The sequence below is a fragment of the Taudactylus pleione genome, unplaced genomic scaffold, assembly GCF_031769625.1.
Source record: "Taudactylus pleione unplaced genomic scaffold, aTauple2 ptg000790l, whole genome shotgun sequence".
Classification (NCBI taxonomy): Eukaryota; Metazoa; Chordata; class Amphibia; order Anura; family Myobatrachidae; genus Taudactylus; species Taudactylus pleione.
The window spans coordinates 911,894-939,353 of NW_028285192.1; the positions used below are offsets into that span (position 1 = coordinate 911,894).

At 44.9% G+C, this 27,460-nt stretch overlaps 1 protein-coding gene across 1 annotated transcript; it reads right to left on the minus strand.

Moving 5' to 3' along the window:
• Positions 1-1,670: 1,670 nt before the first annotated feature.
• Positions 1,671-27,100, minus strand: LOC148474999 (protein kinase C theta type-like). Its single transcript, XM_088457877.1, has 6 exons — positions 26,951-27,100; positions 11,882-11,973; positions 10,164-10,299; positions 7,006-7,197; positions 4,014-4,142; positions 1,671-1,820 (listed from the first exon to the last, which is right to left on the minus strand). Exons 1-6 carry the CDS (start codon positions 27,098-27,100, stop codon positions 1,671-1,673), a joined length of 849 nt encoding a protein of 282 aa, XP_088314003.1.
• Between the last annotated feature and the right edge of the window lie 360 nt (positions 27,101-27,460).

The following is a 27,460-nucleotide window of genomic DNA, read 5'->3' on the forward strand; positions in this document are numbered from 1 at the left end:
TGCCCCTCACACTTACCTCCAGCCATAACTAAGCACAATGATCCCTCATTATACTGCCCCTCACACTTACCTCCAGCCATAACTAAGTACAGTGATCAGTCATTATACTGCCCCTCACACTTACTTCCAGCCATAACTAAGTACAGTGATTCCTCATTATACTGACCCTCACACTTACCTCCAGCCATAACTAAGTACAGTTATCCCTCATTATACTGCCCCTCACACTTACATCCAGCCATAACTAAGTACAGTGATTCCTCATTATACTGACCCTCACACTTACCTCTAGCCACAACTAAGTACAGTTATCCCTCATTATACTGCCCCACCTGTCACTTATTATACTATTAGTAGTTCAGGTTTTTCAGTCGGTTTGTGGACGGCTAATGGTCAATTTCAAAACCGACTGTTAGTAAATCTTCAGTTTCTATAGTCGTCTATGTGAAAGTATCATTTGTTGGTCCAATGTTCTAAACTGTTGTAAAGTCAGATTTCTGGTTGGTTTTGCGTCGTTTTTTTACTTTAGTAAATCTCCACTTTGCACACAAGACAGCAAAATGCACAAGAATGCAAAATCAACCAAAACTGACTCTTAGTAACTTTAGCCCATAGTATGGAAAGGTCTTATGTACAAAGTAGTAATATATATTTACAGTTCTTCTCTCTCTATCTTACATCTGTCGAGCAGACAATTTATTACATGGGACTAGATTATAGGCTTGTTTATATCTGTGATTTATGAGTACGAGTAGCCAGTCATTGAATTAGGGTAAATAATGTATTCTGTAATCTGATAATACTGAACATTTATTTCCTATTAGTAATTTTGTTGGAATATTGACCATAGATACATCAGTGTCACTATAATGTGGTATATTGTGTTGGGGTGTGCACCATTATACACATCCTGTACATGTTGTGATTAGGGTGTAGAGATGCTGGTGACTGGTGGACCTCAGCAAATACAGAGTTGTGTACACAGCAAATCATTCTACAATCTAAATGTTATAATTTAGTCAAATACTGTAATAGAGTTGATTGTATATAAAAATATTACCTCTGCTGTCCCAAGTTTTGAAGTACAGAGGAACTGCTGCTGCAACTAACATGCCAGTTTTATGGAATGCCGAGATTATCCAGGTGCAAGAAATAATGCTGCTACAGACTTGAGGAGGACACAGCAGATGTTACTACTGTGATTGTTGGTAAACAGCAGATGTTACTACTGTGTTTGTTGGTAAACAGCAAATGTTACTACTGTGATTATTGGTAAACAGCAGATGTTACTACTGTGATTGTTGGTAAACAGCAGGTGTTACTACTGTATTGTTGATAATCAGCAGATGTTACTACTGTATTGTTGTTAATCAGCAGGTGTTATTGCTGTATTGTTGTTAATCAGCAGATGGTACTATTGTGATTGTTGGAAAACAGCAGATGTTACTACTCTGATTGTTGGTAAACAGCAGATGTTACTACTGTATTGTTGATAATCAGCAGATGTTACTACTGTATTGTTGTTAATCAGCAGGTGTTATTGCTGTATTGTTGTTAATCAGCAGGTGTTATTGCTGTATTGTTGGTATTCAGCAGATGGTATTGCTGTATTTGATGTTAATCAGCAGGTGAAAATTGCTGTGATGGAACCAGGCAGGATGTTATGCCGATCACTGGTTGTCCATGGTTCTCCACCGGTCACTTACAAACGAGAATCCACGGAACCGGCGCTCCTCCACCTTAGATATTGGTGGCTCCCGTGATGCTTGAGGTGGTACCAAGTCATCCAGTTTATGATGTTCACAGGTGGTAACTGGGGTCTAGGAACAGGAGACAAATCAGATCCATCATGTAAACACAAAATAAATACACAGTAATTGGGCTCTTTGTCACTGTGTCATAATGAAAAATAATTAGGTAATGTGCAAACTCTGCTTACTAATATTATGCTATACCTGTATGTTGTGTGATTATATAAGCAATCAGTATATTAATATTAGATAATACTGTAACCTGCACATTAGGTGGCAGATATATTTATAATGGTAACTAGATGCCTCACTGACTTTGGGTTGCTGTATAATTACATTGTAGTTTGGATTTACCCTTCTACAATATCAATGCATGTTGCATGTGAAAGGAAGAATATTGCCATAGGCAAATGCAAGGGTTTTTTTGGTTGCCCCTCTCCAGCCCACACCATGACCACAATAGAAATAGTAAACTAATAGAATTATACTAGTGTTGCATGTTCTTCTCAGTATCAGAAATGGTCAGCACCATCTGTGGATCTTTTAATGTGTCAGCCAGAAATAAATACACCTGTGCACCAACTAGGAGATCTGGAAAACATGCACTAAGGGGTGCACTACTACAGACCATCTATAGGGATCATTAATCAAGTGCACAAGGAAACTAATGTGTACATATATGCCCAGGGCAGTGCTAGGTTCTTCTGCTGCTCGCCTAGACTCCTGGACTTGCTCCAATACTCTGGAATTGTGCCCACATCTGAAATAAAAACATTCAGCTCAGGCAGGATGGCCCTACTGCCACATCTAATGGGTTAACTATGTTTGCTGGCCCTTTATATGTCAGAATTATGACACACACAGTACTTTGGGCCTGATTCACTACCGATCGCATCTGAGATTACTTACGCAATCGACCGATCGTTGCATTCTGCGCATGGAACGCAGTGTGTGAACTGAACACTGCGATCGCAGTGACTATGCAGATCCATTGCAGAGTGATTGATAGAAAGTGCCGTTTGTGGGTGGTCACGCGAGGTGGTTGGCGAAACACAGGCGTGCCAGTGCGTTGGAACGCCGTTGCCTGGGCGTGTAAAAATTATCCACTGCAATGCCGTATGCAGCCTGAGGCCTCATAGCGTGAGCTGAAGTTAGCAATTCCTGAGTAAGGTCAGAGCTTGTGCAAGTGTGCGTGAGGCTGCGATGATACTCAATAGTACAGATGGTTTTGCAGTCGTACTAAACAGTACATATGTATGTGTGTAAGGTAAAGTGGGCGTCCTTATGTTCTGCGATGGCATAGTGATCGCAATGGATTAGCATACTACTATCGCAGTGAGTCTGCGTGCATAATCGCTATTGCATTCGCAGTTACGATCCTTGCTGAATCAGGCCCTTTGTATGACACAGTGTAAGTGCTAATGATGCCCTCTCCATGGACTGGCCACACTCGCTCAAAATCAAGGATTTCTAAACTCCCTCTAGAAATTCTGCATTTGCCACCGATTGCAATAAATTGGCTGAAAGTAACATATACGGCTGATAATAAACATATACTGTCCATGTGTTTACAATTGAATTTCAAAAACATTCTACAAAATATTCTCCACATTCTGCATTTGGCCACAACATTTTTACTGCAGTCATTTAGCCATACTGTGGGCCTGATCCAGCAAGGATGACAAGTAAGAGATTGCATGTACTTGTCCGCTGCGAGAATATGCTAATGAATGTTATCTCAATGCCATCACACAGCCAGCATAGAGATGCCTACTGCTACCGAGTAACATCGGCCCCTCACGCACAATTACAGCAGGGTTGACCTTACTCAGAAATTGCTAACCTCATCGCACGCAGTGTGTGCACAAGCTGTGTATGTCGTTGCAGTGGCTAATTTATGCACGCCCATGAAAATGGACAGACACGCCTGCGTTTCACCAACCACTCCCCCGCCACCATCCCCAAATGCTCACGGCCTGTCACTCACTCTGTGATGGATTCCTATCTGTGAAGGTGAACGCAGTGTGATCGCAATGCTAACTCGTGCAGTGCATGCGCAGTACGCACCATCGGCCGATCTGCATACACTGTTGCAGTTGCGATCTGTAATGAATCAGGCCCATTGTCCCTCTAGATTGGCATTTGTGTGACCATTTGTACTATAACATTCATCTCTCCTGATCACCAGCATTGTCTATGAGATAATAGGACTGTATGATGGAGCACATATTGTGTACATTCCTATATTGTACATATACTTACCGGCGGCATTATGAATGGGGGACATATCCTGCCAGCCTCCAGGTCTTCCCAGTTAATGGGCCAGAAAAACTGATGATCTTTGATGTTAATATATAGTCGCTGCCTTCTTTCTGGGGATTTGCATAGGAACTATCAAAGGAATAAACAGAAAAGTATAGAGTGTTAATGGTAGATAAGCACTAGCTGACCAATGTCATACCTTTTCCTTATGCTACTTTATTCTCAGGATGACATGTATAAAATATTACATTTTGTCTTACAACTACAGTCATGGCCAAAAGTTTTGAGAATGACACACGTATTGGTTTTCACAAAGTCTGCTGCTTCAGTTTTTGCATATACTCCAGAATGTCATGAAGAGTGATCAGATGATTTGCAATTAATTGCAAAGTCCCTCTTTGCCATGACAATGAACTTAAGAGCTGATTCAGAGCCGCTCGCTAGATGTGTATGCAAATTGCGTAGGCAGTGCAATCGCACAGCAATGCATTTGCACGCCCAGTATTTCTTAAGCTGCATACACACACAACGATTTTTTTAATGAACGATTTGAGTAAATGATTTTTTCCCTTGAAAAATGTACTAAAATCGTTTACTAAAGTTGTTCATTTACTAAGTGTCATGAACGATTTTTATGAACTACAAACGATTTTTGCATATTCCCTTAATGAAAATCGTTGAGTTGACAAGTCTGACTGAACGACAAACTACAAACGTGAACGCGCATGAACGATAATCGTTCATCGTTTGACTCAGAAAGTGAACGATTTTTGCCATCAATTTTCGTTAAACGATATCGTTTAACGATAATCATTAAAAAAATCGTTGTGTGTGTATGCAGCTTTAGAGAGCGATCACATAGTGTATGCAGACACCCCCCAGCCTGTCTTAAGATCCTCACTTGTGCACATCATGCCCAGGAAGTGTATCCAACCATCGGTACATGACCATACCCTGCCGCAAGCACTGCGAGCACTTCTGTGTAAATACAAGCCAGGTGACGTGTACTATGATGCTGTCTTATAATTATGCACACTACTAAAATGCAGTTGAGATGCTCAGGCATGCCTGTGTTTGCACCTCCACTCCCTTGTTTTTAATGGCCAGCCCCTGTTACCAGCTACAAACTGCTTCCCCTGTCACTCACTCTGCTGGGCTGTCTATGTGCAGTGAGCAAACACATTGTGAGCTTTCGCTAAGGTATGCGCACTGCGATGCATACACACTGCATACCATCGGCAGCAGCGAATGTTTGCATCTTAGCAAGTGGGTCTGAATGAGCTCCTTAATCCCAAAAACAAAATTTCCACTGCATTTCACCCCTGCCACAAAAGGACCAGCTGGCGACATGTCAGTGATTCTCTCGTTAACACAGGTGATGCTGATTGAGTTAGAATTAACAGACTGGAAGCTTTAAAAGGAGGGTGGTGCTTGAAATCATTATTCTTCCTCTGTTAACCATGGTTACCTGCAAGGAAACACATGCAGTCATCATTGCTTTGTACAAAAAGGGCTTCACAGGCAAGGATACTGCTGCTAGTAAGATTGCACCTAAATCAACCATTTATCGGATCATGAAGAACTTCAAGGAGAGAGGTTCAATAGTTGTGAAGAAGGCTTCGGTGTGCCCAAGAAAGTCCAGCATGCACCAGGACCGTCTCCTAAAGTTGATGCAGCGGGATTGGGGCACCAACAGTGCAGAGCTTGCTCAGGAATGGCAGCAGGCAGATGTGAGTGCATATTAACGCACAGTGAGGCGATGACTTTTGAAGGATGGCCTGGTGTCAAGAAGTGCAGCAAAGAAGCCACTTCTCTCTAGAAAAAACATCAGGGACAGACTGATATTCTGCAAAAGGTACAGGGATTGACTGCTGAGGACTGGGGTAAAGTTATTTTCTCTGATGAATCCCCTTTCAGATTGTTTAGGGCATCTGGAAAATCACTTGTCTGGAGAAGGAAAGGTGAGCACTACCTTCAGTCCTGTGTCATGCCAACAGTAAAGCATCCTGAGGCCATTCATGTGTGGGGTTGCTTCTCAGCCAAGGGAGTGGGCTCACTCACAATTTTGCCTAAGAGCACAGCCATGAATAAAGAATGGTACCAAAACATCCTCCAAGAGCAACTTCTCCCAAGAACAGTTTGGTGACAAACAATGCCTTTTCCAGCATGATGGAGCACCTTGCCATAAGGCAAAAGTGATAACTAAGTGGCTAGGGGAACAGGTCCATGGCCAGGAAACTCCCCAGCAGAGCTGTAACTAGACTTTTTGGTGCCCTGAGCCAGAAAGGACATTAGCACCCCCCATTTTTCAAATAGGGACATAACGCACCCAAAAAAAGGGGAAAGGCCTCATGGGAAAGGACCAGGGAAGAGATGGGGTAGGCCAGAAAATGCTTGGATGAAATAAGAGGAAGCTAGAAGTGAGAATGATAATAAACAGAAAATTAACAGGCCTGAACATTGCCGCTTGTCCTGCGGAGCCCTAGTTACAGCCCTGCTCCCCAGACCTTAATCCCATTGAGAACTTTTGATCAATCCTCAAGAGGCGGGTGGACAAACAAAAACCCACAAATTCTGACAAACTCCAAGCATTGATTAGGCAAGAATGGGCGGCCATCAGTCAGTATGTGGCCCAGAAGTTGATTGACAGCATGCCAGGGCGAATTGCAGAGGTCTTGAAAAAGAAGGGTCAGCACTGCAAATATTGACTCATTGCATAAATAAACTTAATGTAATTGCCAATAAAAGCCTGACACTTATGAAATGCTTGTAATTTTACTTCAGTATACCATAGTAACATCTGACAAAAACACAGAAGCAGCAAACTTTGTGAAAACCAATACTTGTGTCATTCAAAACATTTGGCCATGGCTGTACATTTGCTGGGAGTGTATTCATTAGTATTAATGTATGTTCTCAGACCTGTGCCTTATTTCCCCTGTGACAGTATAATCTCCTGACCCTGTGATAAGCCTGTATACTGCATACTCACTCGCTTTAGGATGTTACTGATGCCAGGACTGAGTTCCTTTGGGTAGACTGGGTTATCATTGAGGACAGATTTTATAACCTCAACAGACTCTTCACCACAGTAAAAGGGTTGGTCTCCTGTGGCCATCTCAAATACCATGACACCCAAGGAAAAAATGTCTGCCATGGCATCATACGGCTTCTTTCTAAGCATCTGTAAAAACATGATGGAGAAACAGATGATTAGTACATTGTCCAACCTGGCAGGAGGCACCGGGTTATGCTGACAGCTCTCCTTTTTGTGCACAATGAAACATCTGATGGAAGGAAGAATATCAATGAACATATACAGGCAATTACACAGACAGCATTCAGCTGAGGGTTTATATGAGGGAAATCAATTACTAAATTAAAATAACTGTTATGATAAATAATGACCGTGTATATTATACTAGAGAGCCAAAGCAAACACTGAGGCAAATCAGGCAATCACAGCAATAAATATGGAGAAAGTGCAATGGTTACTGTTATATAGAAATATGATCATGTACATAAAGCTGTGGTGCCCAGTAGAGTAGTCAGCAGTTGGTATACATGGAGCTGCAGCGTGATGCTGGCACATTAGTGGGAGGAGAGACTTGGCAGCATTACTCGTCAGTGGAATCTTCTGTGAATGATGGAAGACAGAAGACACAAGTGACGGGGAAGCTACTGATACTTTCAGCCACTTATGTCACAGGAAGCGCTGGATAAGCTGCAGCGTGCAGAAGTACACCTGGGGGACTGCAGAGGAAGGACAGCTTGGCCATCTTTTTGGAAGCTATTTAAATATGGAAGTGGGAACATCAAGAGGGGTGAGAGCTCCCTGACTGAATGTACCACAAGGTCATAAGACTCATTTGGGGAATGAATACCCTGTGGAAGCCATTCATACACTGTACTGCTTACTATATATTGTTACTGAATCATTCCTGGTATAGGCTTTTACTCTTTGGTAAAAGGTTTTTATTAATGTAAACTCACTCATCTACTAAGCTCTCACCCACACCTCTCCTCCCTACATCTCCAGCCTCATCTCCTCACATGCTTCCTCCCACCCTCATCTCTCTGCTAATCTCCCTGATCACCACTTCCCACTCTCACAGTCAGGACTTCTCCTGGGCCTCTCCTAACCCCTTTTTTCATCTCTACATAATTATGCTAAGTGAACATTGCAATGCTTGGGTCTATTCATAAATAACAATGTTCCCACACCATGTTGCCGCATATCACAGTGATATGCAATGTGACATCTTATATAGGAAGAAGCAGTGATAGCCTCTTTCTCTGGCCAAAAACTCCACTTCACTGCCTAATAATTACACCCCTATGTGACTATGGGCCTAATACAGAGGTGAATGCAGTGCAGCGATTTTTTTCCACATACTGTGATTGATTAGTAACGATGGGGGGAGGTAACGGGTGTGAAGATACAAAAACACAGGCATGTCACCACCGTATTCTGGGCCCCTCCTAGTCAGTCTCTGCGCATTTGTTTGCAGATGGACTGGGCCCGGCCTCTTAGTTGAGACGGACATTATGAGACACCGTAGGGTTGCTCAGAAGTTCAATTCTGGGACCGATGTTGGGGCTATTGTATGTAAGCGGCGGGTCCGAGACGCCGGCCGGTGGGCATCTCTGTACACAAGACAGCGGCTGAGTCATTAACATATTTTCACAAGTCCGCTGCATCTGAAATCTCAGTTACAGTACGAATGCAACAGCTGCCACCTCTGCATCAGCCCCTATGTAACATTGCTTACTTGGATATATTAGTCTGTACTTATATAATTTTGTGTCACTTCTCTTCCTCTTGAAAATATTCTTCTGGACTATAACCTGATTCAGAGATGGACCCTAATCATGCTGCAAATGTGTACACAGCGACTGTGCAAGAATATGCAACTGTCACAGTCACCTAGATTTGTATTGAGCCGCCCACCGGTGACTTCACAAATCCAAGTGACTGTACAAAGACCCAGCATTAGTCATAGATCAGTCGATTATCGGAGTCCTGAGTAACCCTATTGTCACACAGAGTGTCCACGGCAACTGAGAACCATTTTTCTGCATACGGGATCACAGACAGCGACATGCACCCAAAATGGTCACCAAATGCCTCCCCCTTTACTCCCCCCAAATGTTCCCGGCCTGTCAATCACACTGCAAGAAAATAGACGCTCCGACAGCTGGCGGTAATGGAACTTGATACATGCTCAGATTCCGATAATTGCTCAATTGCGCAAACATCTGCATTGCGGTCCTGATTCAAAGTAATATGCAAACCCGATGGTATGTGTACTATTGCGATGTTAGAAAACTGGTGCATGTGCAGGATCTGTACTACACAGGCGCCAATCTCTACTGCAAGATCTCTCACAGTTCCCCAAAGCTAGAGCCTGATTCACAGGCTGTGGCCATTTGGGGGTGGGGAGTGGGTGGAGCTAGCCTCCATGTCTTGTCCCATTATTGTAAGAGTGTTGAGGCCAGGGTCTGCGTCTTCCAACACAAACTTCCTGGCCTCGACTACGCAGCTGCTAGGGGCAATCTGAGTAACCTCAGGGTTACTCAGATTGCAGGTTGTCTTGAAGAACATCTGATGCTGCATCTTAGGGCACAGAAATTGTATATGCGATGCTGTCATGAGGCCTCTATGTACACAAGACGCTTCCTGCTGCATTAGTATATCAGCTGTACGGTATTGCACAGCTAATTCCCTGCAGCTGTGCAATACCACACAATGCTGGCTTAGGCCCTGTATCCATCCCTGACTCAGACCCTGCCTCCATCCCTGACTCAGACCCTGCCTCCATCCCTGACTCAGACCCTGCGTCCATCCCTGACTCAGACCCTGCATCCATCCCTGACTCAGACCCAGCGTCCATCCCTGACTCAGACCCTGCGTCCATCCCTGACTCAGACCCTGCATCCATCCCTGACTCAGGCCCTGCGTCCATCCCTAACTCAGACCCTGCATCCATCCCTGACTCAGGCCCTGCGTCCATCCCTGACTCAGACCCTGCATCCATCCCTGACTAAGACCCTGTGTTTAGATATCATTAAGAACCAAGATGTTGTCCGATTAATAGTGAAATGGAGATACAGTATGAGAAGCCTGTAGCCAATTAATCTGTTACTCACCTCAGGGGCCATGTAACCCACCGTCCCAGCAGCTCCTGATATCTTCTGGCCATTGGTGTTTTTAACTGCGAGGCCAAAATCACCAATTTTGGCATGGCCAACAGCATCCAGGAGCACATTCTCTGGTTTGATGTCCCTGTGAGGAGAATGAGTGTAAGTTCTGCCTGTCAGACAGCTACCAGCTGTACAACTTTGTTTGTTACAGAGAAAGATTCCCAGAGACACAATAAGAACCATGTCAGCGACACAGTGGGAAAAAGGGATCAGTGGTGTAAAACATGGTGACTGTAGGGAGGCAATCACTGTGACTGACAGCTGCATAGAGTCACTATGGGGCCTATTTATTAGTTATCAGCTTTTAGACCTAATAAACATAATTTCTTATCTATATCTATAGTGGCAGCCATTGCCGTGCAGACATCCTATGGATCCCTTTCCCAATAACTATCTGAAGATGGTGTTAGCTACTGGGGCCAAGCTCCAGAATACTTCACATTCCAGAGCTTGGTAAAATCGGCATATACAGTATGCAGCCCCCATATAAACCTATAGAAACCTATGGGGGCTGCTTTTGTGATTAAACTGGGGGATTGCAGCAGATATCCCCAATATGTGCTGAGATTCCCTATACATACATTCAGGGGTTACTTAATATTTGCAGGTACCACCTAAAAAATTGTATTTTCAGGGGAAATCTATGATAAATAGGCCCCTATGTATGCGGTGGGATAAAGAGGGAGATAAGAGGGTGTGTGAAGCAGTCACAAGAACCTCGCCCTACATATCATGTAACTCAAGAATGAATGATCCCCCATTTGCAGAAAAGGGCAGCGACACTTCTCTATAGCCTGACCCCCAGCAACATAATAGCTATACTGTAACTGCATATAGGGGGTTACTGTATGTGATCATTAGAAATAATGAGTTACCTATGGATAATGGCCCTTGAGTGGAGGAATTGGAGCCCACAAAGGATTTCTGCTGTTAAAAATCTGATGAGGAAGAAAGAACATAAATATTAATAGCAAATATTTTTAAAGTAAAATGACCAATAATGAGATAGTACATTCCCCCTGATATAGTATCAGAGTATAAGAGTGACACGTGACATATTATTATCACACATGGGGCGGGATGCATGATGCATTGCACTCGCGATGCATTCCACCGGTCATCGCATGCATGCTGGTGTTGGTATAGCTGGTATGCATGACGATCACCGCAAAGGACCGCTCTGTCGGTAAGAGCATCCCTTTGCGATGGAGGGACATTTGGGTCTTTGACCCAGAAGCCCCTCTGGCATGTGCTGTGGAGGATGCTGGGAAGGATTCAATTGGAAACCTCTCTCAGCACTCTGCTGAGAGAAGCCCATGGGCTCCTATTGATAATCCCAACAGGAAGATGTCGTTACCCACCGCGCCCTCCGAGGCTAGGTGCATATGAGAAATGCACATTTTTGACCACATTTCTGCCCTTGATGCATCCCGCCCATGCTCTTTGTATAGCTGAGTAACACAATGGAGCCCCTGTGTCCAGGAGACTCTGTATTATACACAGACCTGTCACCATGGACACCTATAAAGGCCCAGCCTGGATTTGTTAGGCCGCATAGGCCGGGTCCTACTGCAGCCCAGGTGCAGGGATGGAAACACTGATGTTACTATTTGTCATATCAATAATAATAATAATAGTAATAATATACCCACGTTCTTTCTTACCTGCTAGTGGCATCACCTAATGGGGCACTCTTCTCTATTAGCTGGTATAGATCTCCCCCACTCAGGTACTCCATGATGAATATGATGTGTTCCTGTATAGGAATCAGAGAGTATGATATAAGTTACATTATGGACATTACTCTGACACACAGCAGATTATAATCAGTAATACTCAGTCACCACTAGTGATGTGAATGAGGCCCAATGTATACGCTGTATACAGCCCATCTTCTGTCTGAGATGGGCCTCTACATATATAATGCCCACAGGACATGGGGTAAGTGATTGAGTCAGTGCTGGACAGTGAGGAGCACGGGATGAAGGATCCCAGATACTACACAAATGTACAGAATTAGGATAATAAACCTCTGTGTCAGAATAATGCGTCATACAATATGTGCCATTGGAATTATGCGGGGGTCCAGTAATGGTAAAATAATTGTCTTATATTACAGAAGCTGTGATATTCAGAAGTTAGTTACAATTATGACAGATACAGAGACTCTTACCGGGGTCTGGGATGCTGCATAGCCATGGGTGAAGAAAGTGCTGTTGCCAGTGACTTGCAGGATGTCCCGCTCTATAAATATAGGGTTCTTGCCCCTGAGTAGTGTCCTCTTCTTCACCAGTTTTACTGCCAGCTGCTCTCTGCTGTTGGGGTGGGATGCCAGCAGTACCTGCATGAGACAGATAATTTTACTGGTATGAATACCCCTTTCCCACTGCTGCAATAACCCTGGTTATTGCCGGGTCGATCCAGGTCACTGCTGAGTGGAAAATGGTCCTGGAAAAATAACCCAAGTCAAGTGACCGAGGAATCTAACCCAGGTCACGACCAGAGTTGATATCAGAAAGGAACTGAGTATCGGTCCACTATAAACAGCATGACCAGAGTCACGATGACCCGGGTCATTCCTCAAACCAGGGGATGGCCTGGCTTCAGTAACGCTTGGAGAATACATCAGCTTCAAAAGTCCACTGTAATGCCGGACCCGGGATATAACTCAGGTCCAGCTGCTGGTGTAAAAGGGGTAAAACCTGGCTCTGACCCGTGCTTACTCTGTGCTCAGTGCTCACAGCTGGGTTTTTGGTGGGATAAGGTATAAGAGTTAGAAGAAATTTGCAATGTTATTTAGCTGTGGAACCTGCCTGGCTGACACTCCCAAAGATCATTGTACAAACAGGAGACAGCAAGATAAATTGACAACAGCAAGGTGAGAATGTCCCATCACCCCGTAGGGAAAGTACAGGGGATGAGCGTCTTCCCTGAGCCCAGGATTGTAGATCTTTTGTGCCCAACATTTATTACAGAAAGCCCAATCTCCCCATCTAGTAGATCCTTGTGGGTCTTCACTTGTTCCTGAGATACCAACCATCACCAGCTTCTCAGCCCCTATAGTCTCTGTAATAGCCTGTACACAAACAGGACATTGAAGTGAGGTTATTTGGTGACTGTTCTGGGCAACAAAATGTAAGAACAATGGAGCCCCAGTTTTGAGCAGACAGCACCATATCCATACCTCCCAACTGTCTCGCATTCTGCGGGACAGTCCGGTTTTTCTGGGACTGTCCCACTGTCCCACCCACGGGCCGCAGTGTCCAGCGGTAGGGGGAAGTTGGGGGAAGCATACACCACTGCTCTGCATAGCAGAGCAGCGGATATGCAGAGCACAGCATCTATTCACAGCATGGGGGAGAAGCCCGGGGGCAGCCCAGCATCTCGGAGATGCTGGGCACGCCTTTTAGTGATGTAAATGGGGGTGTGCCATTAGGCCACACCCCCTTTACCATCTCATAATGCCCCCTTTTCGGGCGTGCATCTCCAGTCACAAATGTTGGGAAGTATGCCATATCTAACATTGGCCTATTACATGTACTGTAGCTCAGCTCTGTTAAAACGCAGAGCAGAACTGTCCCCTAGCACCTCAGAGGTAACAGAGGATTTCAGAGCAGGGAGTGGTACAACAGGCTGTTTGATAATAACTAATATCATTGCCATGCATGTGTGACCTAGCTCCGCCCTGACACCTACACTGGCCACGCCCCTGTCAGCTGTTCTAAGCAACAGTCCAAAACCATATATGGAGGTGAGTGTGGGAATGTGCCACTGTATCCTCTATATTTGCCTATTTACATAGGCCCCATTGTATTTTTAATGGAGAGCTCCCAATGTAAACACCTATGTGCATGTAATGATAATTATATTTAGATATGAGCGGTAAAGATTCTGTGGAATCCAAATCGCTCTGAACATAGGGGATCCGAGTCCACCCGAACCCTGTTCAAGTGTTCCCTGCCTGACTCAGATCCCCGTTAGAGGCCGAGCCGCAGCCTCCTGATGTCAGATTCTCGCGAGAGAATCCAACGTCAGGGCTCCTCTAGTGTAGGGCAGACCACTGTGAAAGCTGTCTGCCCTACACAGACACAAACACAGCCGCCAGCGGCAGCTGTGTGTTTGTAAAAGCAGCCAATGAGAGTCAGGCAGACTCTTATTGGCTGCTGCACGGAGGGAGACGGTTGGAGCTCACTCATGAGCTCCGTCTTCCGCCTCCCTCCACGCGTAACAGAGTAGAGCAGAGTGTACGGAGACAGGAGCGGGGATTCAGGTAAGTACTACTGGGGGCCTGCTAATGGGGGCACTACTACTGGGGGCCTACTACTGGGGGCACTACTACTGGGGGGCATACTACTGGGGGCATGCTAATGGGGTCACTGATACTGGGGGGCATACTACTACTGGGGGCATGCTTATGGGGGACTACTGCTGGGGGCCTGCTACGTAGGGCATACTACTATGGGGCATACTACTGGGGGAATGCTAATGGGGGCACTACTACTAGAGGGCATACTACTACTGGAGGCATACTACTGGGGGCCTGCTAATGGGGGCACTACTACTGAGGACCTGCTAATGGGGGCACTACTACTGGGGGGCATACTACTATTGGGGCTTGCTACTGGGGGCACTGCTACTGGGGGCACTGTTACTGGGGCCTGCTACTGGGGCATGCTAATGGGGGCACTACTACTGGGGGCCTGCTAATGGGGGCACTGCTACTGGGGGGCATACTACTACTGTGGGCACTACTATTGGGGGCCTGCTAATGGGGCACTACTACTGGGGGCACCACTACTGGGGGCATGCTAATGGGGGCACTACTACTGGGGGCCTGCTAATGGGGGCACTACTACTGGGGGGCATACTACTAGGGCATGCTACTGGGGCATTACTACTGGGGGCCTGCTAATGGGGGGCATACTACTGGGGGCACTACTACTGGGTGCCTGCTAATGGGGTGCACTGCTACTAGGGGGGCATACTACTACTGGGGGCACTGCTTCTTGGGGCATACTACTGGGGGCATGCTAATGGGGGCACTGTTACTGGGGGCATACTGCTACTGGGGGCACTACACTGGGGGCCTGCTAATGGGGGCACTACTACTGGGGGCCTGCTAATGGGGGCACTGCTACTGGGTGGCATACTACTACTGGGGGCACTACTAATGGGGGCACTACTACTGGGGGGCATACTACTGGGGGCCTGCTAATGGGGGCACTACTACTGGGGGGCATACTACTGGGGGCACTGCTACTGGGGGCACTGCATAGGGAGCCCTCCTACTAAGGGGACTGCATAGGGGGCACCACTACTAGGGGCATTGTGTAAGGGACACCACTGCTGTGGGCATTACTACTTTGGGCTTTGTGTATAAGGGTCATTACTGTGGACATTGTGTAAAATGGTCACTACTGTGGGCATTGTGTAAAAGGGTCACTACTGTGGGCTTTGTGTATAAGGGTCACTACTGTGGGCATTGTGTAAAAGGGTCACTACTGTTGGCATTGTGTAAAAGGAGCACTCCTGTGGGCATTGTGTAAAAGGAGCACTCCTGTGGGCATTGTGTAAAAGGGTCACTACTGTGGGCATTGTGTAAAAGGGGCACTACTGTGTCGTAACATAGATAAGAGACACTACTTTATGGTGTAATGTGAATCAGGGGCACTATGTGCTGTGTAATGTGAATAAGATTGTGCACTGTGACTCCTAAGGCCGTAGCCCACTTTGTAAACAAGTACTGTGATTCTGCTGGCCGTACCCCACTGGGTGGGTGCACTACTTTTCATTTCTACCACTGCTGTGTGGCAATCTGTCATTGATGTGCTTTATACTGTGGTGTCTGCGCCGCTGCTTTGTCGCTTGGTAACCAGTAAGATCACTGCAACCTTTGGCCAATAATGGTGAAAACTATAATTTAAACTGTGAGGTGGTCTAAATTGACTGTAAATGACTGGAAATCAAGGTTATTTAGGTTAATAATACTCTAGGAAGAAAAAAAAGCCCAATTTATGTGATTTTAGCTTTTGTTTGTCAAATTTTGTAAAAAAATCCAAATCCAAATCCAAAGCAAGACGACGAATTAGAACCAAATCCAAATCCGTCAAAAATGGTCCTGCGCACATTCCTAATTATATTATATAGTTATTAAAGCAAAGTTCTTAAGATATATTTGCTGCATTGTTTACAGGTAAGTCACCAAATATGTACTAATCACTTACCTTCCCGAAACCACCCTCTCCAATAATACTGTGGTAGATCAAACATTCCAATATATGAGAGGCAGCGGCTGTTTCCGGGGGGCTGGCTGGAGGGGTCCCACTTACACCTTGTGGCATAAAGAGAAATCACATTTATTGACTGATATAAACATAGATATTTGGCAATATTTAATTTAAAGGTTTGAGATAATTATATCATAGAAAGTATTTATACCCTGTATTATATAGTATCTGGTAAGAATATTGTTATGTTGCCTAATTATATGTTGTTGGGGTGTAAGAGAAATGAAATACATGAATAGGGAATAGCTGCCAGCATTGGATAGGACAATGTAACAGTCACAGGTGCTGCAGAATAGTAATAACAAGGTATAAAGATGTTGCAGAGTTAGGTGATAGGGAAAGGACGTGAATGGTGGTGAGAGGTGAGAACATGACGTCACCGTATTGCACGTAAGTACTAACCTACACCTCACTTACTTCTCTATTACATTACATGTGGGGGGAGATGTATCAAACCTATAGCAACCAATCAGCTTCTGTCATTTTAAAGCTTTTTATTGTTAGACAATTTGATACATCTCTCCCTTATTAGTGTTTTCAAGCAAAAGGCTTTTTACCTGCTGTTCCCTTTTTAAATTTCTTTTGATGGTCTGGGGCTTCACTTTTGTGAGTTCTCTTATTGCCCCTCCGAGCTGTGAGCTCTATGATGGGAGCACTGGGTCCCTCTCCTGGGCTGTCATGTCTCAGCTCCTTCTTCTTTTTCTTATTGCAGCCAGTGTCCCCGGTCTTGTCTAAGGGTCTCTTTACAACTGATCTCTTGCTGATGGTGTTGTCTACCTTGGGCCTCTTATTAGGGGCCTTACCTGGCTGCTTTGATGTTCTAGCCTGGTTCCTGTTGTTCTTACACTGATGGTCCTCTCTCACCTCAATATCTCCTCCCTCTGTGATATTGGGAGAATCTCCTCTTCCCACACAGATATCCTCCTTATTACTCCTACTACTCTCCTTAATAGGAGACCTGTTGTTATCCGGTCGCCTTTTCCTCTTTCTTGATCTCATATCAAGATAAATCAAGAAAAATAAAAAAAAATTCGCTAAGCACGAATAAAATCGCCTTCACACTGCAATAGGTGAAAACACACAAACGTATCTTGTGCAGGTAAGCAACTGAGCCAACAGCTCTCTGACATCATAAAGCTTTGTGACATCACCAGCTGCTGTAGGCCCAGTGTCACTGCCTGTTACCCACAGTGCCTATAATACAACCATGTTTATATAAATTACTGGTGGTCCCTGTCCCAAGCACTGTGATGGGAATCTTTGGGGTCCAATGTGTCACCCAAATCTCATATGTAATTACTGTACTTATTTAGCCTATCAGGGTCAGGTGATACCTGTCTGCTTGTAAAAAACAATAAAAATGGGCTGCTATAGTGTGATCCACAGGTTACATTCAGCTTTTATTTTATATCAGTAAAATTATATACAAAATTATTCAAATTTAGCAAAATATAATAATAGAGCAATCTTAGGGCCTCATTTACTAACGAGTTTTATCACCAAAATGAGTGATAAATGTCACTGTGTATGATAAATGGTGCTCCAGCCAATCAGCTCCCAACTGTCAACTGTTAGAAAAATGACAGTTGGGAGGGAGCTGATTGGCTGGAGCACCATTTATCATACACAGTGAAACTTATCACTCGTTTTGATTATAAAACTCGTTTGGAAATGGGGGCCTTAGTGTCAAAAAGATAGGAAATTATGAAATAAAAACTACTGTATTTTTATTCCTGAGATATCTCAAAAACTTTCTGGGGCTGTTTCAGAGTTGGGTGCAATGCAAAGAAAAAAGGAATCACTTTGCACCAGGACAAACCATATTGTACTGCAGGTGGGGCAGAATTATAATATGCAGAGATATTTAATTTTGGGAGGGGCATCTCCTATCTGAACTCTAATTTGAAGTGTAAAAATAAAGCTGCCCAGCATTGTAGGCTACATGCTAAATCAGCCATTATTTACCCTGCATTCAGAAGGACAGCGTAAGGCAGGTGCAATCTGACTGAGCCAGGTTAAACCCCGTGGTTGTGATAGCAGTATACCTATGAGAATGTTGTTGTTAGTGTCAGACATTAGAATTAGCCTATAGGGTTCCTAGGGGGTGTGGCCTTGCTGGTATATTCGGTCTGATATGCATACAGTAGATTCAGCCTCTTTGTTTCTGGAAATAATGTTTTTGTTTTTGCATGTTTGTTTGCTATGAGTGTTGTGGCGGAAAGAACGGTAGTGTGTTTTTAGTCGTTATACAAGTTAGATGGGTGCGCTCTCCTTGTTCAATTATAGGCCAAAATGTCCTACAGGGAAATGACACAGCCCGTCCGGGCGTGCTTTTTCTGGAGAGTTGAACTCTAACGAGTGATGTGTTTGGTCTGCCTGTTTTTTGTGGGAGTGTCCGTTCTTTGTTGTCCACCACCATACTAACTTTAAGCTCACAATCAATTTCAATTGGCAAGATCTAATGGTCTAATTCGATAGCCCAAATTCAATATTTAATGAATTATTATTAATTATTAATAATCTGTTGTCAAATAAAATTGACCTTTAATTTTAAATCCAACTGTTGTTGTCCGTGTGTTTATTTTTAGATACGTTTTTAGTCGTTTTAAGTCTGTAAGATATAGTGCACATATCAACCATTAGGGAGTTTAATAAAATACATGCATTTGTACCTTTGCATTGTAACATGGTTTGTCCAGGTGCAAAGTTACTGGCTTTGTTTTAGTTGACTTTGCTCCAAATTTAGAATCAGCCCCTTTATCTCATATTAGGGGTGTTGCAAATAAGGGCCAAATGTAATTGCAAGCGAATTGTGGAAGCCGCCATGATTCCGGCGAGATAGTCTTTACATTTAAAGTGATAATTAGTTTAAAGGCAATATCAGCTTTAAACCTAGTGACTATCTCACCAGAATTGTGCCGGCTCCTGTAAATCGCAGGCTATTACATTTGGCCAAGATACTTTAATATTTACACTAGGGGTCAAAAAGTTTTACAACACCCCCATTTTTTCAGTTTTTATTGACATTTTTTTTGCAATTCAAGTCCAGTTAATAACCTTACACAGGGAAGCCCTGAGCTGTTAGAGGATATGGAAAAGAGTTTAGCTTAGCCAAAACTGTGTAAATGTTACAGTTATAAGAAAACACCTTTTTCAGGGAACAAGCAATGGGCTAAGGGCCTGATTCAGAGCCGCTCGTAAGCGGCAGTACGCTCATTCTGAGCGATGTTCGCCCATCTGCGCATGCGTAGGGTTTTTAATACGCATGCGCGCAAGGCCGCCATCAGGGGGGGACTGCCGGTACTCGAGTCCCGGGCCCGGACCCTGGCAGAAAGGGAGGGGGTCCAGTGCTGCTCCTGCAACTGCTGCATAGTCCCCCGCAGTGCCTGCACTACCCCCTTGAGTGAAAAGGGAGTGGGGCACTGCTACCAACCTGAGAAACTCCTTCCTTCACGATTCCCCTACTTCCCCCTTCAGTCGGCTTGAAATGGGTGCGGAGCCAGTGTCAAACCCCGCCCCCCGAACACCCACGAATCGCGTCGTTCCTTGGGGGCGGGGCCTAATAATGCAAGATGCCAGCCACCCATTAGCAACCAGGTGCTGTGCAGAATTGTAAGTAATAAATATTTTTGTGTTTGTCTGTGTTAGTGTGTATGTACTGTATATGTCTATGTGCTAGTGTGTATATATGTGTATGTACTGTATATGTCTGTGTTAGTGTGTATATATGTGTATGTACTGTATATGTCTATGTGTTAGTGTGTATATACGTGTATGTGTACTGTATATGTCTGTGTTTGTGTGTATATTTGGGTATGTACTGTATATGTCTGTGTTAGTGTGTATATATGTGTATGTACTGTATATGTCTGTGTTAGTGTGTATATATCGGTATATACTGTATATGTCTATGTGTTAGTGTGTATATATGTGTATGTACTGTATATATCTGTGTTAGTGTGTATATATGGGTATGTACTGTATATGTGTTAGTGTGTATGTACTGTATATGTCTGTGTTAGTGTGTATATATGGGTATGTACTGTATATGTCTGTGTTAGTGTGTATGTACTGTATATGTCTATGTGTTAGTGTGTATATATGTGTATGTACTGTATATGTCTATGTGTTAGTGTGTATAAATGTGTATGTACTGTATATGTCTGTGTTAGTGTGTTTGTACTGTATATGTCTATGTGTTAGTGTGTATATATGTGTATGTACTGTATATGTCTGTGTTAGTGTGTATATATGGGTATGTACTGTATATGTCTATGTGTTAGTGTGTATATATGGGTATGTACTGTATATGTCTGTGTTAGTGTGTATATATGGGTATGTATTTCGGTATGTGTTAGTGTGTATATATGCGTATGTATATATCTGTATGTGTTAGAGTGTACATATGTGTATGTATGTTTGTGTGGATGTATGTGTATGTACCTATGTTAGCGTGGATATATGTATATGTGTTATATATACATGTACATGTGTGTTATGCTGCATATATTATATGTGTATGTGTGTGTTTAACAATATATATATATATATATATATATATATATACACACAGTATATATATATATATATATATATAAATATATATTTATTTTATTTTAATTATTTTATTAGAAACCCCCTCCCTCTCCCTCAGAAAATCCTGTATTTGCCCCTGCACTTGTTTAATAAATTTTCTTTTCCTTTGGCGTTGGGGTGCATGACATCACGCCACTGGATGGGAGATGTCAGATGAGCCACGGCGTGTGAGGAGCAGCGCCAGCCAGCCCTGGAGGAGAAGAAGCCAGAAGGAAGAAGCACAAGGCGATAAGGTAAGTCATAATTAATTAGACCTAGCAGTAGCGGGAGGGGGGGCCCAGGGGCCCTGCCTATTTTGTCAGTCCTGGGCCCCACAATATCTGATGGCAGCCCTGCATGCGCGAACCAGTCAGTGCGGCCGAAAATCGTTTGTTCGCTATATAGCGAATGCCTGCTATTTTGAGTGACAGAATGAGGCATATGTGGGTGGTAACAGGGGAAGGTGCTTGAAAACGGGGAGTGGAGATCAGAACGCAGGCGTGCTTAAAGGTCAAAACGGGCGTTTTATGGGTGTGCATAATTAATACAGCAGCGTCATTGACCACGTCAGTTGGTTGTTTTATAGTCAGAACTGCTCACAATATAGTGGTAGGAAAAACCATCCACAAGAATAGCGAGCAGTTCATACGCTGTTCAATGTACTCGATTAATCTAATATATAGCGGACATGACGTATGATGCGAGCGGCCAGGGGGCGTATTTTTCAAATAAATGTCCGCATGTTTTGTTCGCTCATTCAGACATGGAGGCGTCAACAGACCGCAAGGAGCGAACGGTTCATTTGAATAGCCACCCCCTTTTTCTGAACGAGCGAGCGCTAATTGCTTCCGGCTCTGAATCAGGCCCTAAGACCTTACAGCTGTTCTGCAGCAATGACAAAGAGGCTTGCCTGGGCCATGATGCACAGTCAGTGTACTGCTGAAGACTGGGAGAAGGTCTTTTGGGCTGATGAATCCAAACTTTAAATCTTTGGCTCATCATGCAGGGTTTTGTACACTATCGAGTAGACAAAAGGATGGTTTATCAATATGTGGGGTTTATTTACTTGTAATAGCCACCACTTCCACACATGTTTTAGCCAAATATTTAAAAGGCCAATGCTTTTAATAGCAAAGCTCTCCATGTTTTGTAGTAAAAGCATTGACCTTTTTAAATTTCAGGCTGAAACACACCAGAGTAGGAAGCAAGATCGTCTGGGACTCTTTTGCTGGAACCGAAGCCAGCAACTTGCATGAAGTTACTGTCACCTGGAACCAAAAGGGTGACCTCAGCATTTGCAGTGCCATGCAATACCCTCTGCTCTGCATCTAATTGGTCAAGAGTTCATCCTATAACATTAACCTGAAACATATGTCCAGGCTATGGGGCAGATGTACTAAGCTCTGGAAAGTGATAAATTGGAGAGTGATAAACTACTAACCAATCAGCTCCTAACTGTCATTTTTCAAACACAGCCTGTAACCATGACAGGAGCTGACTGGCTGGTAGTTTATCACTCTCCAATTTAACACTTTCCAGAGCTTAGTACATCTCCCCCTATGTCAGAACTGCCTTCCGAGGAAAAGAATTAGACGGTAGGCTTCATATCATGGAATGGACAGCACAGTCTCCAGACTTAGGGCCTGATTCAGCTTTGGGAATAGAGTAAGATATAGCGAGTAACTGTGAACCTGGACAAACCATGTTACAATGTAAGGGGTGCAAATAGTATTACATATATTTTGTGTGGTAAATACTGGCTGCTTTTGCATGTAGCCCACAAATACTGCACAACTTTATTTTTACACTGCAACTTAGATGACAGTTTGGGCTCATCCCTCCCAAATCTAAATCTATCTGCACATTTTACATCTGCCCGACCTGCAGTGCAGCATGGTTTTACCAAGGTGCACAGTTACTTGCTATATCTTACTATATTCCCAAGGCTGAATCAGCCTGTTAAACCCAATTGAGCTGGCTTGGGATAAACTGCACAGAAGGGTAAAAACAACTAACCAATAAGCTCAATACATTTGTGAGAACTTCAGCAACAGTGTTGGAAAGAACTTCCCGAACTCTGAGCCTTATACAGAGATGCACGCCATGCTGATATTTATGCAGATTGAGCGATTGTTTACCATCGTACATGCATGTAAGCTGCATTGTGCATGTGCATAGATTATTTTGTGACTGCGCTCGCACAGAGGAGTCAATCGCAGAGTGAGTGACAGGTAGTCAGCATTTGGGGAGGTAACGGGGGGGCGACTAGGCATATGCAGGTGTGTCTGACCGTTTAAATGCCATTTCATGGGTGTGCATAAATAAGCCATTGCGATCTCCTTCGCAGCATGAGAGCTCTCTGTGTGTCAGTCGCTGTGTTTGAGACAGGTCAGACTTGCCACCTATGCTGCATGGCTGCCCGATCTACATCGATGTTACCGATGTTTATGCTGGTGTGAGACATTGGATGCATATGAGAAGGCAGCAGTGAGCGTCTCTATGCTTGTGCAAGGTTTGGAGACATTAGCATATTTCTGCAATTGCGACCCATGCAAAATCGCAGCTCTGAATCAGGCCCTCTATGTGATTTCCATGGTAGAAAGAATGACTATGAGTAAAAAATGTAGATTAAAACTTGTACAATGAGACAATAAACTGCAAGCACTTCACTAAGAACTGGAAACATGTGGGTGTACTAAATCTTTTGAATTTGTACCCCTATATTGGGCCTGATTCATCATAGATCACAACTGCATAAATTAGCCACTGCGATGCCATACAAAGCCAGGGCCGAAATCAGGGGGGGACTGGCAGGCCTCGAGTCCCGGGCCCGGAGACAGCGGAAAGAGAGGGGTCCCGGGTGCTGCAGTCCTGCACTTGCAGCCCTGTTCAATGGAAATACAACACTGCCGGCTGCTTGTCATTTATTGTGCCGCCGTGAGCCAGCCGGAGCTCGCGGACCGGCAGCCAATCAGGAGCAGCCGCTCCTGATTGGCTGCTGGTCCGCAAGCTGTGATTGGCTCACAGTCACGCCATATTGGAAATGCCGATGCACGGATGCAGCGCTACTACTAGAGCCACCCCGGCCCCTCCCTCTCTCTGCTCTCAGCGCTGACTCTGGTTGGCTGGCTGCACCAGCGCAGCCAGTTGATAAAAAATCGAAAAAAGGTACCATACTACTCACCCCCCAGTCCAGCAAGCTGTCCCTGCCATTCTTCCTTGCCCTGTGCTTCTCCCTAGTCCTACCAGCCTTCCCTGTCCTGCCCCCTCCTCACAGGTCTTAGTAGCAATTGTAGTAAATAAGTATATGGAGTAGTGTCTCTTTATTTACTACTATTGCTACTAAGACCTGTGAGTGCCGCTCGTGACTCTCTTTTATATATATATATATGCTGCTTTACTGCTTTTCAAATTGGTTTGCGCAAATTGGTGTCCGACCCTCTGGTGTAGCTCCACCCACCTCTGCCAACTCTCCCCCCCCCCCTCCTTGGTGGGGGCCCTGCCTATTCTCTCCCCATGATTTCTGATGGCAGCCCTGTACACAGCTCAGGCTTGCCTACCCTCCTGATTTGGCCGGGAGCCTCCCGAATATCGGGTGCTGCTCCCGGCCCCCCAGAAAGGCAGGCAAGCATCCCGACATTCCCCAACCCTCCCGACCTCCCCCCAGAATACACAAGAAATCCCCACAGCGGGGAGACTGTTGACACGATTCGCGCTGAATCGCGTCATCGTGGCCCTGTCCCTGCTTCACAGTGCTGAAAATAACGGCATTGTGAAGAGGGGGCAGGGCCACGATGGTGCGATCGCACAGCCCCGCTCTCGGCTCCACCACCAAACGTGTCACAGCTGTCCGGACATGACCCCCCCTGTTAGCCGACAATCAGCTCCATCCCGGAAGGAGGTAGCTGATTGTCGGCAAGTATGACACAGCCTGAGGTTACATTGCATGCGATGAGGTTAGCAAATTCTGAGTCAGACCTGTAATTGTGTGTTAGGTTCCGATGGTGCTCGATGTTACCGATGGTTTTGCAGACTTGCAATGTGTTACGGATGTGAATAAGGTGAAGTGGGCGTCCTTATGTTAGGCTGTAACGGGATTGTGATTGCAAACATTAGCATATTTTCGCAGTGGGTCTCCGTGCGTAATTGCACCTACGATCGCAATAGCAATTGTAATGAATCAGGCCGTGTGTTACTTATCTCAGGGGGAACACTGATGGTAAGTCTGGTCACTGAGTGATCCTTAAATGGACCCAGTTTTCCAAAATATTGATTATGTTTTATTTTTGTAGTTCAAATACCTAAATAATATTATGGGGTGTGTCCACCATTATATATGTGAGAATTATATTACACAGTGGTGATACTGACATGCATTGTGCTATTGGTGCTTCAATAAGTTTTATTTCTTATGTCTGTAAGTATTTAATAGAATATTTATTATTGAAATGTTAGAACTCGGGGAGAGAAGATCCCTGACAGGTGCTCACTGTCATAGTGTCCCTAGTAGGGTCCTCCTCCTAAGCGCCATTGAAGACCATCAGTAGGGACCTCCGGCCATTGTCACTAAGGAAAAAAAGAATAGAATTAACTATTCAGCACGTTTCGTCCTTTAGGGTGACAAGCAAGGGAATAGTCACGGGTGATGGTGACCTTCACCGGGAGGATAAACGGTCATCACAAGCACTGGTGCCTCAGCCACCCAGGTATCACCTAATAGTACTTGTGCACTGAGGGTGAAATGTGGGTGTGCAAGGATCACTGATACCGGAAGGAAGGGGACAAGGACAGGACACACACACGGAGTGTATACTCACCATTGTAATACTTGTCACCTTGATTGAGGGTCAGTCAGCACCTGTGAGGAGATATTACACAGCCACCCACACAACTACCTCCATACTAACCTAAGTAAGACCGAAGGCTGTCAATTTAAGCCTAAGGGACATTAAACCACAAGTGTTTTGAGTGTTGCCAGTTTAATAACGTGTTGGTTATTGCCACTTTAAGTGTAGCTGGTCTTATGCAGCCAATAAATCTTTCATGGGGAGTGGTCTAATGGTGCGTACACACTGGGCGATTAAAGTGGACGACTGAACGATAACGATATCGTTATCGTTCAGTCGTCCACTTTATCGTCCATTTTTAACACAAAAAAGATGAACGATGACGACGACGCGCGTTCCCGCGGGTTGTTCGTCATCCTCGTTCATCGGGCTGACATGCAGGCCAACCTGACGACCTCGTCAGGTTGCTGCATGTCAGGGAATGGGTGAGAGAGCCCGGCGCTGAACGATATCGCTAATGATATTGTTCAGCGGCTGTGCTCAATGTCATGAACGACATTGAGCACAGCCTGCCGGGGACACACTAGACGATATCGCTCAGGGAGCATATCGTCTAGTGTGTATGCACCTTTAGAGTATATAATGGAGTGATGTATGCAAATCTGCCTCTTTGTTACAGTTTTTTTCCAGGACAGGGAAGTACAATGTGTGATGTGAATCTCCTGTATTTATCTCCTTTTTTCCTTTTCTCTTTCTCCTGTTCTCTACACTCCAGCTATTCTTTTGTTCTCTTACCCTATACTTTCATTCTTTTCCCCTATTCTTCCATGCTTTCCCTCAATCTTCTATACCCCTGGGATTCCTTCCTGGTCTCTCCCTCTTGCCCTTCATAATGTCCCCCCATCACTCCTGTTAACACTGCCCGCTATGTGTGCTGCTGGGCTAAAACAGCAGGCTCCCATGCTGCCCAGCTCTTTCTTTCCCCCCCCCGAGCAGGCCACCGCGCTTATCGTGGACAGGGCCTGAGGCAGCGCTTGTGCAGTAGGGCAGGGCCGCAGCTATGGCCGTGGCTGTCAGTCCTGACCTTTATCTTTGCTGTACGGAGGCAACTGGCGGTATCCACCGCCTCCGATGCTGCCTCCACATGGTGCCCGGCGTGGCCGCGCGCCTTAGCAGAGCCGAGGCCAGAAACTTCGGCCCCGCCTGTGCTGTGAGACAGAGCGCGGCTCAGCATGTTGCCGCTGGCTCCGTCTCTATTTTGTTTAACCAGAGGCAAGCAGCATTGGCTGCTCCGCTGGTTTGGTTCAGTGAGCGGCCTGCGGGCCGTTGGGCACCCGCTATTGGGGTGGCGAAGGGCGAAGGGGGTATGGCTTTGCCCCAAGTGCGGCCGCCATCTTAATACTGGGGGGCTGCTGCTGCCTGCTCTAGGCGCAGCAGGAAATCCTTCCAGGTTCCACAGTCTGCCCTATTTGTGCCCCATAGTATAAGGGACCATACAAAATTAGGATCCCCTTAGTAATGTCACTAATTAACTAACTGGCACACTTCAGTCCCTGTTGATCTTTTAAAATGTGTTACTAGGAGATCTGGAAAA